This window comes from Mastigoproctus giganteus, chromosome 7 (genome assembly GCF_048544385.1).
Source record: "Mastigoproctus giganteus isolate SK-2022 chromosome 7, ASM4854438v1, whole genome shotgun sequence".
Taxonomy (NCBI): domain Eukaryota; kingdom Metazoa; phylum Arthropoda; class Arachnida; order Uropygi; family Thelyphonidae; genus Mastigoproctus; species Mastigoproctus giganteus.
Window position 1 is genome coordinate 22,571,544 of NC_143581.1, and position 18,220 is coordinate 22,589,763.

Sequence of the window (18,220 nt, forward strand, 5' to 3'; positions counted from 1 at the left end):
ATGCCTTCCTTCTATCCCCTTTTTGATGTCATAAATGACATCAAAAAGGTCAAGAACTAATCATTGGAGAATCATACTTCTGATGTTATACCAATCTGAAGAGTATCCATTAATCACAACCCTCTGTCTTCTGCCCTACAGACATCATAGTTCAATATGCTCTTTGGCTGCCTCCCTCAAAATTACTGGTTATGTGCTGTCAACTCCAGGAGCCCTACTTGCTTTTAGGCTCAAAAGTTTCTCTAATAATCAGCCGGGGAGTACAGGCACTCCCCGGCTGTAGTGTGATTACAGCACGATGCATTTTTCGTGACCAGTATGATATCTCGAGTCAGGGGCGGATTTAGGAGGGTGGACAGATGCGGCTTATTACCCCCTTAACCATGCGTATACACGAATGTGTAAAACATTCCTAGGTCTATCTTAAAAAAAAAAAAAAAAAACCTGGTTGTCATGCCTTGCCTTACAATGATAATTGGATACGAAGTGTCTGGAGTTCTAACTTTTTAGAATTTTTGAATAGTATGGTGTCGCAGTCATGCTTCCTAAAGTTACTACTGCAGTAAGTATGATTGGAACAATACAGATATATGTCAACAATTTCTTTTTTCGTTACATTCCATTGTTAGGTTCCCCTAACAGCTGCATATGTCGCTTCAACTACAAGATCGGTACATCAGTTGGTACTATTTTACAGAAATATTTAGATACGTTGCACTCGCAAGTATACATCTCTTACTTTAGTTATCATAAATCCATTGTATCTTGTCTTCCAGAAATTATGAAAATCTGTGAATGGTCAATAAAATATTTACAATAAAAAAAAAAACTCTTATTTCATAATCGATATACACAAATCAAAATACCTAAAAGAATTGCGAAGGATGTTTCGCATAAACCATCTACTGGGCATGCTCGGCACATGCGCAACTTTTTTATTCGTCTTTTTTTTTTAACAAGTAGGGAAATAATAATGGATACATTTTTTTTTTTTCATGATAAAATTTTAATATTGCAAATAAAAAATAACATGAAATATTTCCCATATCGCAAATAACATAAAAACTATCACAAAACATTCCACAATATAAAAACAAATATTACATTAAAAAAAAAAAAAAAACTTTCTAGAAAAAGTACACAAAAAATCAGATTACATGAAAAAAAAATGATTTCACAAATATTCAAGAAAAATTTATTCTAAAAATTGCCATATAGAATTTACTTCTTTATTAATATTTGTTGTCGATCTGCTTTACTCAATAGCTGAGCAATGATTACAGAGGAATGATTTGACATAACGATCCAGATCAAATTGAAGCAATGGTTTTCCATTTAGATGTCATAATCTGCAACGTGTTTAATTGTCAACATTATTCATTCATTCACTCAATATTATTCATTATGCTGCAAGCTCGCTCAGCTTCAGCACTGCTAATCGCAGTGGTTTCAAAGATATTTTCTGGCTTTCTTAATTGAAAAGGTAATTTCACTCGATTTTAAAGATAAACTGTCTTTGACAAAATCTCTAAAATTATTAATTTTTATTTCATATTTTATCAGAAAACTTAAATTTCTTATTCGATTTTCACCGTCTTGCCACAGAGACGAAAGTTCTTTCACATTCCACGATTTCAGGTACCATATGTTTAAAATTTCTTTCAATGGTATCATTATTTTCTTTATTTAATTTTAAATCACCCTGTTGCATTAATAACTTATCCTTTAAGGATAAAACAATGCATTTAATAACTTGTCACAAGGTAATTTTTTTACTTTCAATTTTGATTCCTTAAAATTCCTTCCACTTCAACATTGCTCCATAATTGCTTCAACATTTTAGCTCCATAATTTCCTTCAGAAATTTTCATAGCATTAGCATTGATAGTTCGAATAATTAATTTATATGCTTCTGAAAGGTAAGAGAGCTCCTGCAGGATGTCGATCATTAGGGCTAAATTGGGTAAGAAATTTAAAAGTCAATTTAATAATCTGGAATATTTAACTTCTGATTCAAAATGTTTGCACAAAGCAGGATGATTCCTCCAACCCACAATTGCCATCCGCAAGCTAAAAGCTGCTCATCGTGGCCCGAATTTTATAGTCCTTATTTTATAATCCGAATTTTATTATCCTTAATTCACGCTAGTTTTTTGGAAATTGGTGATACAATTTTTTTTTTTTTTTTTTTTTTTTTTATTATTGCCTGTATGCCATTATATTTTAGAACATTTTCTACACAGTGAAAGGCTCGACAAAGTTTCAAAATCTGCCAGCATTTCATCTTCGTAAAGTTTATATATCTTAGTTGCCTTGATCCCCCCCCCCCACGTTGCTACTCTCACTAGTTCTTTGAATACAGTGCAAAATGTTGGAATCACATGGATATTCAGCTACTGTGACCATGTAAACATAGACAGGAGAAATTTACTGGAAGGCATGGACTCACTTCTCCGAGAAACATGCCCGTTTGTCAGAGTAAAGGGGAACCACAACACACATTGACCAGAGGCTATAATCTGTGTCGAGAATCTTCTTAATCCTCTGATTGGCTATAGAAAGCATATTGACTAGCGTGACTTCTCGGTATGTGACTGCATAGGTTTTACGGACACCACTAACATTGTGAAACAGTAATCCCTTTCACCCTTAATTCACACTTTCTAATTATCTAAATTGCCTCAAGGCCAGAGGTGAGAAAAATGCATACAAAGTTGTCTCTCCTAATCTGTTCGTTACATGGAAATTTTCTTCGTTCAATGGAAACTATTTTAAATGTAATTACCAAGTCGAATAAAAAAATTTGCTATAAAGAAGTTCGTTAAACAGAGGCTGACTGTAATTAAATCAAAAATGAAGCAATTTTAAAACACATAACTGATTTTGCCATGAAGATGCTGGGAATGGGTCCCCACCATAGTTTCGGCTCTGGATACTCAATAATTGTATTCAGAATTTCATTTGTAAAATAAATGATCGTCTCAATAATGGGCTTGCAAATTTTCAAAAAAAAAAAAATAAATAAATAACAATGGTCTCTCGCGAGCCTACTATAGCTCACCACTGCATATATGCATTATTGGCTCATTGATTATTCCATAATTCTAATGTATTTGCCATCCACCCAAATCATAGCTGCTATATAGTGTCTTAAACTGTCATAGTTCCCTTTTCAGAAATTAAAGCCTGTGCCTTTTCCTTTAACTACTACATCTTTCTTCAATGTCCAACTGATGACTACATTATCCCTACCTGCCAATGGTTCTTGCTCAGCTCCACATAGGTCATAGTCATCTAACACATTCTTTTTTGCTGAAGGTGGATGACCTACCTATGTGTGAAGTGTGTAACACTATTTTAACTATTTGTTATGTTTTTATATGATGTCCTGTTTTTAGAGAAGCACAACGCTTATTTTTTTAGGGCTTTGAATAATCTGGCTGAATAATTTACACTCAATCAAATTATGGGTAGAGACAATATGTCTGATGATCATATTTACCTTCTTGATGTGGTAGTCTTTTTATAGGCTACCAAAAATATTTAGTATTGGCTTTATTTTGACTTGGCGCATTATGACCTCAGCTGCCAGTGCAGCATTAAACACCAAATCAACCAACCTGCCAATGGTTCCTAAGCCCTGTGATATGTCATCTGATATGTAAATAATGATGAGGTCTAGAATATTCTTATCCCTAGTATTTTCTCTAACATGCTGATACAAATAATAATCTAGTTTATTTAAAAATTTTGTTCTCAGTGATGTTTCTCTCCTACTTACTCCAATCAATTAAGGACAAATTGAAATCACCCATAAGAAGATACTCATACTTGCTGGCCCATTCCATCTGCATATAGAGACTCTTGTCACACTCTTCAAAATCTTCTGGTGTGTAGATTGCTCTTATCCTCTTTATACCTTTTACTTCCAGCTAACGTGTACCACGGAAATTCTGTGCTGGCCTGCAAAACTTCTCAGTCTCTGGAAGTTTTTTTTGCACTCAGGTTGCCTTTCATAAGAAGTGTGACCCTACCATCCTTCTCTCTTCTTTACCCTTCCAAAATGAATTGTACATTCTGTGCTGAAACTTGGCAGCCCCTCTTTCTGGTTAACACCGTTTCAGTTAGCTCCAATATGCCAACTTTAGTTGTCTTAATCAGGATTCAGATTCGGGAATTTTATTGACAACACTCCTGAAATTACTGTAGACATGGTTATTTAAGCTTGTTTCCTAGCATGGGCTTCCTGTTCATTTGAAAATTTACTACAATCAGGATCTCTTGTCAGTATCAGCTGTTGCAGCAACAAACAAGAACTCTTGATATGTGCATGCATTACTTTAACCCATGTCATCAGATAAATCCATGTCTGTATTACCCCTACTCCCCCACCTCAACTAGCAGTTTCCTCCCTTAAAGTATCCTTAGTGACACTGGCAAAAAGACTTGCACTACCTTCATTCATTTGAATCCTCACCTCTACAAAACAGATTCCTTCTATCTGTGTGGTCTGTGCTGACAAAAAGGTTTTCTCCCAAAAGTCTTGCAGAATCCCTCAGGTTTAGAGTTAATCCACAAGGCTTTTAGCATATAACTCTTCCCCCCATTATATCTGGGCAAAATTGCAGACACTAACATTCTGACTTAACTTGTGGTACTGTTTTTTACACATGGTCCTATATCTATCCAATAGATTGTCAGCTTGTATTTGTTTAATATCATTAATCTCCACACGAACAATAATATTCTCTTTGCTCCCTTAAAATCTGACAATCTGTTAGTAATAGCATCAGTTGTTGCTCCCAGTAAACACACTCTGGTCCACATAATCATATTACAAAAATTGTAATCCATTTCAACCACCTGCTGGCTAAAGGCAAATTTCCACACATTTATTCTGCAACTCTCTTTCCTCAATTTGAATTGAATTTATGCCCCCTCCAGTGCGTAATTTGTGCAAGAGGAAGAATCCCATTAGCATTGAGCTTGCTCAAACCATTTAAAGCCTTAAACACCTCAGTCAGATCACCCTCACAGGTGCCTAGTCTCCAGGTGCTGCAATTTGCAGAACTTAAAGCCTTTTTTAGTAAGAGAACCCCTTTGTTCCCCTCACCAATCTCATTCTCTTCTGTATTCATTCTTACACCCTTCTCTGTACTCATTCCAGCACTCTACATCCTTCCTAAAATGAGACCTCCAGACCTGTATGCAGTTAACAAGTGTGTTTACGAGTTGTGCTGACCATTGCCTTATACAAAGGTGCCTCCGTAGCCAGGTGGGAAGGAGCAGCAGTGCGTAGCACACGCTTCTTGATTAGACTGGGGTTTGAGCCCGTCACCACCAAATACGGAGGATGCGGAAAGGTCAGGGAATGACCATCGCATATCCCGGAGCAATTTGGCCTTAGTTGCTAATGCTCCTAAAAACCAAATAACAAACAAACAAACAGCCTTATACAAAGGTATAATCACCTCCTTATCCCTGGTAGAAAAATTCATGTACGAGGTGTGTCTAAAAAGTAATGAGACTGAATGCGTGGCTTGAAAACTGGCAACACTGTAGCCATGCCTCCAACACCAACCGAGACGTACATTCTTACTTGATGTTCAGTGCAAGTTTCAACTCGATAGCGTTAACGCATCTGACTTGACAGCAAGTTGTATAAGTGTGTGTAGTAGTGATGCGTTATGAAAATGGAAAAACGAAATCTCGAGCAGCGTTGCACGATCAAATTTTGCCTCAAGCTTACCGAAAACGCAACAGAAACTTACAAAAAATTAAAACTGGCTTATGGAGAGCATGCTCTACCGAGGGCACAGGTTTTTAGGTGGCATAGAGCATTTTTGGATGGCCGTGAGAGTGTGGAAGATCTTGCACGTCAAAAACGGACAAAAATGTGACCAAAGTGAGTGCTCTCATGAGGTCTGATCAATGTATGACAGTCAGAATGATCGGTAGTGAGTTGAATTGAATCGCCAAACCATTCACAACATTTTGACTGAGGAATTGGGCATACACAAAATTTGTGCAAAGCTGGTTCCAAAAAACCTCACCAACGAACAAAAGGAAAACCGAAGGAATGTGTGCCTGGACCTTCTAGAACGCATCAAAAATGACAGATTTTTTCAAACATGTCATAGCAGGTGATGAAGCATGGATTTTCAAGTACGATCCCGAAACCAAACGACAAAGTTCGGAGTGGCACACGGGCAACTCACATCACCCAAAAAAAGCAAGAATGAGCAAATCGAAAATCAAATCCATGTTAATTTGTTTTTTCGACAGTCAAGGTGTTGTTTATAAGGAACGTGTGCCTCAAGGACAAAGTTTTTACAGGGATGAGCAGACTTAAACAAAAAGGTTCAAGGTTTTCTGATGTTATAGCAGTGATCAGTGTATCAGAAAACTGCTAATTTTGGGGAGGAGATATAAAGACTAGTTTAAAGGCAGTGACAAAATTGAGTCTTGCATTGGAATATACAGGAGCCTGGAAATCAAGGAGTGTGGGATTACTGTGCATCAGCATGATTGAGAGGCAGTGGGCAGCAAGAAAAAGCAATACTGTTGATTTGATTATCAGCAGTCAATGTCCATGCATTCAGAAATTCCGAATTAAGGACCTACTAGGCAGCGGTGATCATAATATACAAGGGAGTTTGAGAAGTTTGTGGCTTGAGTGTGAAAGGGTAATGGTGCAGTGTTAAAAATTTCTGTACTTAATGAATAACACTTCAAATAGTAACCACCAAGTTTCAATAATATATTTTTTTAATTACAGGTCCTGGTTGTTGTTGTTTGGTTTTTAGGAGCATTAGCAACTAAGGCCATATTGCTCCGGGATATGCGGTGGTCATTCCCTGACCTTTCCGCATCCTCCTTATTTGGTGGAGACAGGCTTGAACCCCGGTCTAATCAAGAAGCGTGTGCTACTCACTGCTGCTCCTTCCCACCTGGCTACAGAAGTGCCTACAGGTCCTGGAGTCAACAAAGTTGTGTGAATGAGAAAAAAATGGGCAAAATCAGCCACCATACAGTAATTCAATATTTGGGGGGGGGGGGACTAATGCCAAAGGCAATTTATGAGGATATAGTTATAACATTGGGGAAGATACCCCTTCTGATCTGGAAGATGAACCTGGCTATGGTAGACCTGCAATTTCTGTCGCTCGAAGTTGTTAACAGTGCACGCGATCTGGTGATGAGTAGAGTGATAGTTCCGTATATTGCCAGCATCTTGGGCATCTTATATCAATGTGTGTACTATATAATAACAGAGATTCTTGCTATGAAAAAGGTGACATGATGAGTCCCAGATTTGTTGACCACAGATCAAAATGCACAACAGTTTTCAAGTTTAAGTACATCATTTTTAAGCAGATCCAGCAAATTTCTTTGCAAGGTTTGTGACCATGATTGAGACATGGGTCCATTGCTATTAGCCAGATACAAAGGAGCAATCCAAACAATGGAACCACAACTCTTCTTCCCCCCCCCCCCACCTCCTTCAAAGAAAGCAAAGTTGATTCCTTCTGCTAGCAATGTGATGGGGTGTTACTAGCGGATTTTCTTTAGAAAGGCCAGGCAGTCACAAAGCATATTACGCAAAACCTTCTGAGGCATTTGTGTGAAAACATCAAACACAAATGCCGAGTGTTCCACCAAGAGAATATGCCTCCTCCCAAGTCTGTCATTGCCATGCTGAACTGCATGAGTATCACTTTGAAATCTTGGACCATCCCCCATGTTCACCATATCTAGCACCATTGGACTTTCATCTGTTTTCTAATTTGGCCGACATCTATTTTCCTTCTGACAGTGATGTAATTGTGGTAATGGATGCAGTGCTGGAAGCCTAAGATAAACTTTCTTAGAGCTGGAATCAACATATTGCAGCACTGGTGGCAAAGGTGTGTTGACGCTAAAGGAGACTGTTGAAAAGTAACATGTTACAAGACTCCTCAAATAAACCCTCCATACTCAGGCACCAGTCAAAGACCCCTTGTATTTATGTGGAATTTACTTAAAGATATAACTACTGTCAAGGTTATAGTGAAGAGATTTTGATTTCCTAAAGGTGGATGTAGTAGTCTTAGGCAGTTTAAATTCTTTTCAGTAGGGCCAACTTTTAATGTTACAAACTGCAAATTACAAGCATTCAGGGAAATGATCATAGAGCCTAATAAGATTTTTATATCAGCTAATAGATAACATTCAGTGTTTAGATCTAAGTGGATGTCAGATGAACTGATGAAGCTAGTGGGCAGACAAGAAAAGTGCATGGGATGATTATAAATTTTTAGAGGACACAGAAACCTACAGTAAATACAGACTAGTCTGTAACAAAGTCATTATAGGAGCTAGGCAAGCTAAAGCAGATTATGAGAAGTCTTTGACTAAGAATGCACAGAAATGTAGCAAAGAATTCATTTCATATGTTAACACTAGGAGGAAAAAGATGAACCACACTGGTCCACTAGATAGGAATGACATAACTATTGAAGATCTTGATCTTGTTCAGATTGCTGAAAGAATGAATAAATATTTTGCATGTACATTCCTATCTAGTTATAACTGGGAAGTAAATAATTTTGTGATAACTGAGAAGAAATGGAAGATAAGTTATTGAAGCTAAAAATATAAGGTGCCTGGTGCTGGCAGAATCTATCCAGTTATTAAAAGAAGCAGCAAAAGACGATAATTAAGAAAACATCCAGTAAAGTCAAAAGAGAAGAAATTAATATTTAAAAGCATTTTATTTGTGCGCGCGTGCACACACACACACACACACACACACACACACACACACACACACACACACACACACACACACACACACAGTTTTATGATTTTTCTGAACTTCCAAACTCTTAGTAAAAAATTGCTTTGGATCACATGTATACAGTTCAGAAATCCACTCACAAGACAGTTAAAAATACTCACTTCTTTTTATTAATTTTTTTTTTTATTTATTTATACAAATGTCTTATTTATAAAATGTGCTGAGGAGGCATGTTTGAAGCCACTTGGTTAGATAATATTTCTTGGGGAATTCTCCAGTCTGTATTTCAGATGCATGTTCCAATTCAGTTCCAGTATTCATCAGCTTCACTCAGCTATAGGTTTCATTTCGAAGCAATATCAGGCTGGATTATGACACAAAATGTGATAGATTATTGTGTACAGGAGTTTTTTTTTTTTTATTTATTTTTTTTTTATTATGAAAACCCCAAACACGAAAGGTATCAAAACCTATAGTACTTAGTACCATGCATGGGTTGAAGGAGAAGTATGGGGTTGGGATTCCGGAAACTTTGCTCTAGAGACTAAACATGGGTTTCACACCACTTCAAGCCTCCAATAAGCAAAGTGGGAGTATGGACCAGATATAAGATAAACAATAACTAACTTGGTGTATAGTTAGGAACTGGTAGTATTATCAAGAAACATTATAATCACTTTGAAAAATCATCAGATTTTTCACTGAAAATTTAAAGTTGTTAATATTCCAGTAACGGCTGTTATATAGCCATTCATACACAGCACTGGTCATCAGAAAAATTACTGTTGTTTTTATTATATTTTCTAGCCTTTGTGTGACTTTCTGAACAGGTGCTTTGTGCTGAGCATTAGTTCTTTTTCGTTCTTGGATCCTCTTTTAGGAGAAACTGGGCCTTGTTTCCAGGAGCTTCATTCTTTATACTCCACTTGTGTTTGTGATAAAATGACTGTTAAATGCAAACACAAATTTTCCAACACTTTTATATTCATTGTAAAGCACTGAAATGCAGTTGCCTTCACAGTGTTTCAGTCTTTTACAGTGTTTCAAAAATAGTTTCCAAGAACAGAAAAATTTATTCTTTAAACTGACCTGTAATGTTTTTCATCTATAAAAATATGAAAACATAGTGAGGTACCAAGTTTGTGCCAGGACTACTGTGTGCATAGTATCATATGATCTTGAATTTATGTTATCTAAATATGCACCAACCCTGAAATTTTCATTAAAATAGCAATGAACCGGTAAGGTTTATTTCATTAACAGAATTTTTATAAGGACTAAGGAATCAGCAAATTTGCTATATTATTGATTGGAGATCTCTGGTTAAGATGCAGTGCTGATGCATATCTAGCAATAGTAAGATGTAATTTATGCCCAGCTACATAAATTACAACTGTTTCTGTTTTATCATGAAGTGCAGACTTTGTTGCACTTCTTGATGAAACTGTTTTAAATTTACAACAGCTTACTGTGTTGTACTGTATTTAATATGTCTGTTCTAAAATGTTTGGTTGAATTTGATCGTTAAAATGATGAAAAGTAGTCAGTTTTGCACAGTAAGTGGTTTTAGATACCATTTGGATTCTTACAAATAAATGTAATTTATCTGTAAGAATTTTTCTTATCTGTTATGAAATCACTGTTGGTAATGTGTATTGTTTCTAATTGATGATTGATGAATTTAAAATTTATTCCTTAAAATTACCTCTTTATATCTTAAAAAAAGAGATTGAAATGTTTACTTAACAGTATACAGCTATTTGAATGTGCCATTTGATCTCTCACAAGTTTTGTTTATAGCTACCGCTAATACAATTAGCACAATCCCTCCAGCTCTTTTGGATAGAATGGAGGTAAAAATAAAAAATTTTTAACCAGGATGTTGCTTCCTATTTTCATGCTATTTTTGTTTTTAAAACTATAAGTATTTAAAATAATGATATTAGCTTTTTTTGGAGAATGAAGTTATAAATTAATATAAATATAAAAAAAAAAATATATATATATATATATATATATATATATATATATATATATATATAAATTGTGAGTGGCTGAGATATATGCTTTTAATTAATTAATACAGAAGAATCTCCAGACATCCTTTCCTGCTTAATATTAACCTTTCACTAGGGTGTTCTGGTTTCTTTTGTAATGTGAATGGATGTCTGGAGATTCTTCTGTATTATTTAAATGCATATATCTCAGCCACTTACAATTTTTATATATATATATATATATATATATATATATATATATATATTTTTTTTTTTTATTATCAGTAATACTGTGAATTTGTAAAAATAAAATACATTCATAATAGCAGTATTTTTTAGGTTATAACCTGAATTGTCTCCTAGAGTATTTCTTACATCCTTTGATTGCAGTAAAGAAATGTCTTTTTTTTTTACTCCATTCCAAGATAAAAAGATTATATGCTCTTTTTATAATACCAATAAGCATATAATACCAATAGAAGAATGAACTTAAAATTTATTCATTCACAATCAATTCATTCTGTGGTAGATTATTGTACAGGTGGGGCACAGCCTCTTTATGTATATAGCAATGAGTAAATTGATACTGTTTATTGCATCAATCTCATGTTGTTGTGGCTCTTTACCCTGACTTGCCCCAGTATTGCAGTACCCTAAATGTAAAGCACTGCTCCAGTGGAGAAGTATACTGCTTTTTATTTGAAGTGCTATTACCCAGACTATAGTTTTGACTTTCACTGGTGGATAAGTAGGCACTGTAAGTAAGACCTGATGAAGTATCCACAGTATGTTGAGATGCAAGATGGTAGAGCAATGATAGAGTGCTGATAAGACCTTACATCTCACATATTTTAGATATATGCAGGTGGTGTGGCAGTTAGAAAATTAGATTGATGCCAGAAAAAAAATAATGATCCCATGTATGAATAAACTAACCTTGGTTTATTCAAATTTACTTCCCCCACATCCACACACATTGCAAGCAACAACCATGAAGGCGACTTGAATGATTGGTGAAAAGCCATGACTGATACACTGTTCAACATTCTCATCACAGATCTTAGAATGATGTTGACATCATCAAAATAACAGCATTTCAGTGGTGTTCATTTCAGAGCTTTGGGAACAAAAATAAGTCACACGAGGCTAAGTTTGGTGAATGCTTTGTGTGCAACAGTATACAGACTGTTTTGTTAGCCAGAAACTTCCAAACATTGAGAGCCTTATGGCTTAGTGCATCATTGTGCAAGAGAAACCAACTACTGTCTTCTTGCATACTGAGGCTGCACATGACAGATTATCTCCAACAAATGTTTCAAAATGTTCAAATAGTGGCAGCACTAACACTTTGGCCATTGCTTTGAACTCTTTTTTTTTTTTCACAGTTCCCTTGCTATCATAGGAAGTAATAAGCATGGTTTTGATTTTAGACCTTTTTTGACAAACTTTTTTAGCTTTGGGAGTGTTTGTCTTCTTCCACTCTGCACTTTGTAGTTTCTTTGTGCAGTTCTATTGAAAATGGCATCTCTCATCACCCATACCAATCTAATTCAGGAAGTTGGGTTTACTTTCAGTAGCCTCACTTAGTTCTCTGCAGTGTTCAACTTGCACCTGTCATTGGCTGTCTGTTAACAAATGTGGAACAAACCATGTACAGAACTTCATTTTCTTGAAACCTTGGGTTATTATTTGTCCAATTGTTTCCTTATTAGTGCATAGATCTTCCGAAATCATTCAGAGCATTGCATATTGGTCATTGGTAATGATTTCCCACACTTTTCAATCAACTGTGGCATTTGAATCGTTTTTGCTGTGCCCGGATGTTTATCATCTTTCAGTGATTATTTTCAGTGAGCAAAACATTTATGCCACTCAAACACACATGCATGAAACATCAATTCTCTCCATACACTTGCTTCATCATTTTAAATTTTTCTGTGGCACTTTTTCCTAGTCGAACACGAAACTTGATGATTTTGCTCTTTTTTCCATTGCCCCTCCACCAACACATAGACACAGGAGAGACATGCAGCTCAGCTCACACTACGTTCTGAAATGGTACAGATTTCTACTGAGTGCAGTGCTTGAGGGACAACACTCTTTCATTTCATGTTTACTTTTAATAGATGGGAGTACCAGCACTCGTCTCATACCATCAGGCTCATTTTCCAGTTGCCACAATGTGTATACTGAGTTGGTTTTGCATTAGCAAAGCCTCGTTGTATAGGAATACACTGGTTTGTGATGCTGGTGAAGGCTCAGAGTCTGGAATAGCTCATATAAGGTTGTAGTTCGCACACATGACAATAGTTTTTGAGTGTCTATGAGGAAGAATGCATTAGTGTTGAGATGTTTCTGACTTTGAACATGGAATGATTGTGGCGGTAAGATGTGTAGTTTCCAATACTTCGACAACAGCCACTGTGGTTAAGTGCTCCCATTCTGTTGTTTCACGAGTCTACTGTGACTAGCACAACCATGGTTGAACAACCAGCCAAAGGTCACTTGTAGGACAACTATGTGTGGTCGATACCCGTGGTGAGCATCATGTGTCTCATTTCGTAACACAGCAGTGATGCAGCACAGTGGTCCAGTTAACTATCCATTACAACATAAGAATAGCAAGACCAATATCCACATGGTCTATACACCAGACATTATCTCGTATGGGCTATGGCAGTAGATGGCTGTCACAGATACCCATGTTTACTGCATGACACAAGAAACTGAACTTTGTGTGTTCATGTCAGCACCAACACTGGGCCTCTATCACCTGATCTGATGAATCCTATTTCCAACTCTGTCATGCTGATGAGTGTATCTGCGTTTGGAGAAAGCAACACAAGGCCATTGCACTATCATCCAGCCTGTTGATATTCAGCAGGCTGGATGATAGCATTATGATTTGGGGATTGTTTTTGTGACATGCCATCCTCTGATCACTGTTAATCAACAGTTCAGTGGGAATGCCAACTGTTCTATCTCGTCACTGACCAAGTCACCCCCTTCATGAAGATAGCATATCCAGACAACTCCATCTATTAACAAAACAGTGCACCATGCCAAAGGCCCTAGCAAATTTCTAACTGGTTTAAGAAACATGACAGTGAATTATTCATTCTCCTATGTCTGCCCAACACCCCTGATCTAAAACCAATTTAGTATGTTTGGGAAGTACTAGAAAAGGACATCTATGCTGCAACCATCTGCCTGACAATGTTCAAACGTTACTGGACACATTATGCAATGCATGGGTAGCACCACCACAGGACACCCAGCAGCACCTTGTGATGGGCTGTATTACGAGCAAAAGGTGGTCATACAAAGTGGTTGCTAATGCAAAGCTAACTTGGTGTATACTGTCACTGGGTTGTTTAAGCCTTCATGGTACCTACTTACCCACCAATATCACTCCAGTAAGAGCTGAATCCATGTCTGAATAGTGGCATACACTTTGAGTGAAGGGCACTGTACTTCTCTGTTTGAGCCTTATTTTTTATTTAGAGTTATGTAATACCAAAGAACTCATGGTGAAGGGCCTCTGCAATATGAGATCGTTGAAATAAGTAGCAAATAAGTTTGCTACTTACCTTACATAAATAGGCTACTTGTATTTGTCCTACTTATACAATAATGTTTTATAGCTCTCTTAGCATGAGGTTTCATGCCCTAAATTTACATGAGTTTTTAATCTGCTCTACCAATGTACATCTCACACACTGTTGATATATCATTACTGTGTTTCTCTCTTAGAGAAAACGAGGTGATTCCATGAACAAATTTCTGAAATGATTTCTATTTCACATGGGTAGCCAACTGAAGATTTCAAAAGCAACATGGAATCAGGCAGCTTGAAGTCTCTGTGGAAAAGTTAAATGAAAACCGTTCGGCAGCTACATTATTCATTGTGGAATTTCTATGAATAATAGAAAGCCATGATTTGATCCATGAAGAAATTGGTTCCAATCCATCTGGTATATTTGTGCAAATGCTTCTTATACAAAAGAATTACTGCATGAAATGAAAAAACAGATCCAGGCCATAACTCATGCAAAGAACAGTTAACAATAATGGCATATGCAAATAGCAGAGGCACTCCTAAATTGAAGCCAGTTATTGTTTAAAAAAGCAAAGAAGCCAACATGTTTCAAACAAGTTGATATTAAATTTTTCTCAAGATATTTTTAATAGCTGGCTTTTTAGTAAATTTGTGCATTTTGAATCCGAAGGATTTCCTGTTATCAGCACTATTGAGTAAGGATGAATATGCATACATTATCTGCCCATGGACCAGGAGTTACACAGTTTTGAAAAAATTTCATTGTTTCATTGCAGAGGAAGATGATTTAAAAAAGTCATTGAAAATGTGGATGATAAAAGATGCATATATTCTGCTGTGACATCCTGGAACAACATATCACCTATCACTATATGAGTGGTCATGGGGGAAAATGTTACTGAAATTTGACCCAAGACTGTGGAAATGGAGAGGGAATCCACTATTTAAAGATGTTTCCAGTCGCTAAAAATGTGTAGAAATCAAATTTTAATTAGTGGTTTCATTTTTATTTCCAACAGGAAGAGCACTAACAAGAGATGATGATAATGCTGTGGCCAGAAATGTAATAAATGAAACAGCTATTTTGGCTGAAGTTGAAAATTCTGTTGAAAGTGATACTAGTGATGTTAGAGGGTTTGTTCTGAGGGAGAAGATGCTGCAATCCAAGTACTTGTGGTAATGAGCACTTTGCACTCATTCTTAGAAATGTAGACTACACTAAATTTACAGTGTATATTTATGGAAAATTAGAACTGATACATTATACATGAAAACAGTTTCAACAGAAAAAAAAATTATAAAAGCTGATATCAAATTGTTTCATGTAAGTTAATTTTATTTTTTGTTCTCTTGTTTTAAAAAATATAAAATTAAGTTGCAAACAAATTACCATTTCAGGTGTATAAATTTTTCTTTTGTAACTGATTATGTACAAGGTGTTTTAATTAAAAGGTGCCAGAGTCTGCTTGCTTATTTTTAGGTTTGGGTTAGGCTATATATATATTTTTTTTTTTTTTTTTTTTGTTGTACTTGAGCATGAAATTTTTGAATTTCATGTTCAATTTGGACTAAGTGTTACCATTTAGATTTTTACTATTTCTAAATTAAAAATTTGCCCAATCAACTGTTTTTACTCAATGGGAAAGTTATTTCCTGCCCTTAGCTTAGCCCAGCAGTTCCTAACCTTTTTGGACTCGTGAACCCCTTTCAACATAATATTTTATCGTGAACCACTAGGCCTGTATTCTGTGAAATCATATAATAGTTCTGAATTTTTATTATAAACTATTTCCAGTGCTACGTTTTCATTAGCGATATTGCATAATAATATAAAATTATTATTAAGTTTGTTGTTTGTTTATTTTGTTTTTAGGAGCATTAGCAACTAAGACCATATTGCTCCGGGGATATGCGGCAGTCATTCCCTGACCTTTCTGCATCCTCCCTATTTGGTGGTCACGGGCTCGAGCCCCGGTCTAATCAAGAAGCATGTGCTACGCACTGCTGCTGCTCCTGCCCACCAGGCTACGAAGGCGCCTTATTATTAAGTACCTATACATAACAGTGGTCTTTGAGAATGAAAACAAATTTAGTATGGAAAACGTATTTATTTAACGTGACATACTGTAAGAAAGTAAACTAATTATAAGGAATTGTGGGAGATGTGGTTTCTTTCATTGGCAATTCTTTACTTTATATTTAATTTTATTTTACTTTATTCTATCTTTGTTTACTATTAGTTATAATTTTAAAAAATTATAACTTCTGTTAAAAATTCTGTAATGGCAGACGCCATTACAGCATTTTTACTGCAAACCCCCTGGAATAGATTTTGGAACCATTGACGTATCCTAACAATGTCATTGATGAATGTCAACTGATTTTATTTAAGAGGGGAAAAAAAAAAAAAAAAACCACAACAGTTGTAGTGTAAATAGAGCCAGCAGTTCTACACAGTTAAGCATGTGTATCGAAGAGCGAGCGTCATATACAACCACTGTGTTACATTTTTTTCCTTCAAATCAGTTTGCATTTGTTTCAGAAAATGTTCACTGATGGTGTTTTTATGTTAAACTTTTGACTGAAACAACTTTCCCATTGACCCCCATTGAGGGAAAAAAAGCAATTGATTAGGCAAAATATAGATTTAGAAATAGCAAAATGTAAAGAGTATCTCTTTGCTTAATTTTAACATCAAATTCAAAAATTTCAGCTCAAATACAACAAAAATGGTCTAAATAGGTAATGTAGATCCCAGTGCATCTTAACTGAAATGCCCTATACACATGTACTGTATAAAAATAGTGAATTTCCTCTCAATAAATTATATTTTTTCATTAACCAGCATCTTGTTCCCTGCCATCATTATGGATAATCAAGGTTCCGCTGTACAGGTAATCCTTATATAGCACGGTTATTAGGTTCCTGTAAAATGTTGTGTTGTGCGAAACCATGTTATACAGGACTAAGAAAAAGTACAAAACGGGGATTACATTCCAAAAGCTAACAAAAATACACTATTTCGTTAACAAAATGTGAACAAAAATATAACATTCTAGATTTCGTGTATCTTCTGTTCTCTTTAAAAAATCAGTAATCTGGGTTTGTTTGCGTTTGCTTGATAAATCTTTTTCATCATGTGGAACTAGGCATTTTTGGAGCTCCCTTTTGAACTTTGGGCTCCTTTCGTTCAAGAATCTGCATTCAAAAAATAAGATTGTAATTGCTCGGCTAACTTTTTGCCCTCCCGTATGTTTTTTAGTGTAAAATTTGGAAGTTTAGAATTTTCATCTGCACTATCATCCTCTGAATTGATTTGGTTTTACCTCCGATGCCATTTCCACCAAATTGCTTTGCTAGCCTCTTTTTCTACCAGTAATTCTTGAACGTCCTTAGTAATCGCATCTTTTTTTAAATTTTTTAGGAGCATCGTTGACTAAAGCCATGTTACTCTGTGTATATTGTCTATAAATTGCGTGCGTGTGTCCTGAGGTTGATTTTCTGTTTTGCTGAATGAAAACCTGAAGTTTCTGGTAGAAAAAACCATGCTTTTTCCCTCAGCCAGGGAAAAAGATCCATAAAAATACCTCCCATCATCAATGGGATTTGAACTCAGGTCTTTTCCACCCTTTATATCATTGCACATAAAAGGTGGAAAATCGCCCTCCTCCCAACCAGTGTGGGGGAGGGAATTATATCAACTGTGCTACCCACAAGGGCTGCAGTAGTCATATCATCAAAATCTTACCCTCCCACCGACATAACAAAGTTCTATTATCGCACCAATTCCGTTTTCTGCTGGTTCGACCATATTTCCTGAATGAACTGACTCTGGCCATACATTTTTCCACATGCATTTAACGTTGATGGTTTTACTTCTTTCAG

The 18,220-nt window shown here is 35.9% G+C and overlaps 1 protein-coding gene across 1 annotated transcript in view; it reads left to right on the forward strand.

Annotated features, from left to right (window-relative positions):
- Positions 1-18,220, forward strand: part of LOC150082637 (lon protease homolog 2, peroxisomal-like) — a 285,321-nt gene that overhangs the window by 209,491 nt on the left and 57,610 nt on the right. The window contains exon 13 of the mRNA XM_090377560.1: positions 10,536-10,632. Within this exon, the coding sequence (XP_090233686.1) occupies positions 10,536-10,632 (97 nt within the window). The remainder of the gene's footprint in view (positions 1-10,535; positions 10,633-18,220) is intronic.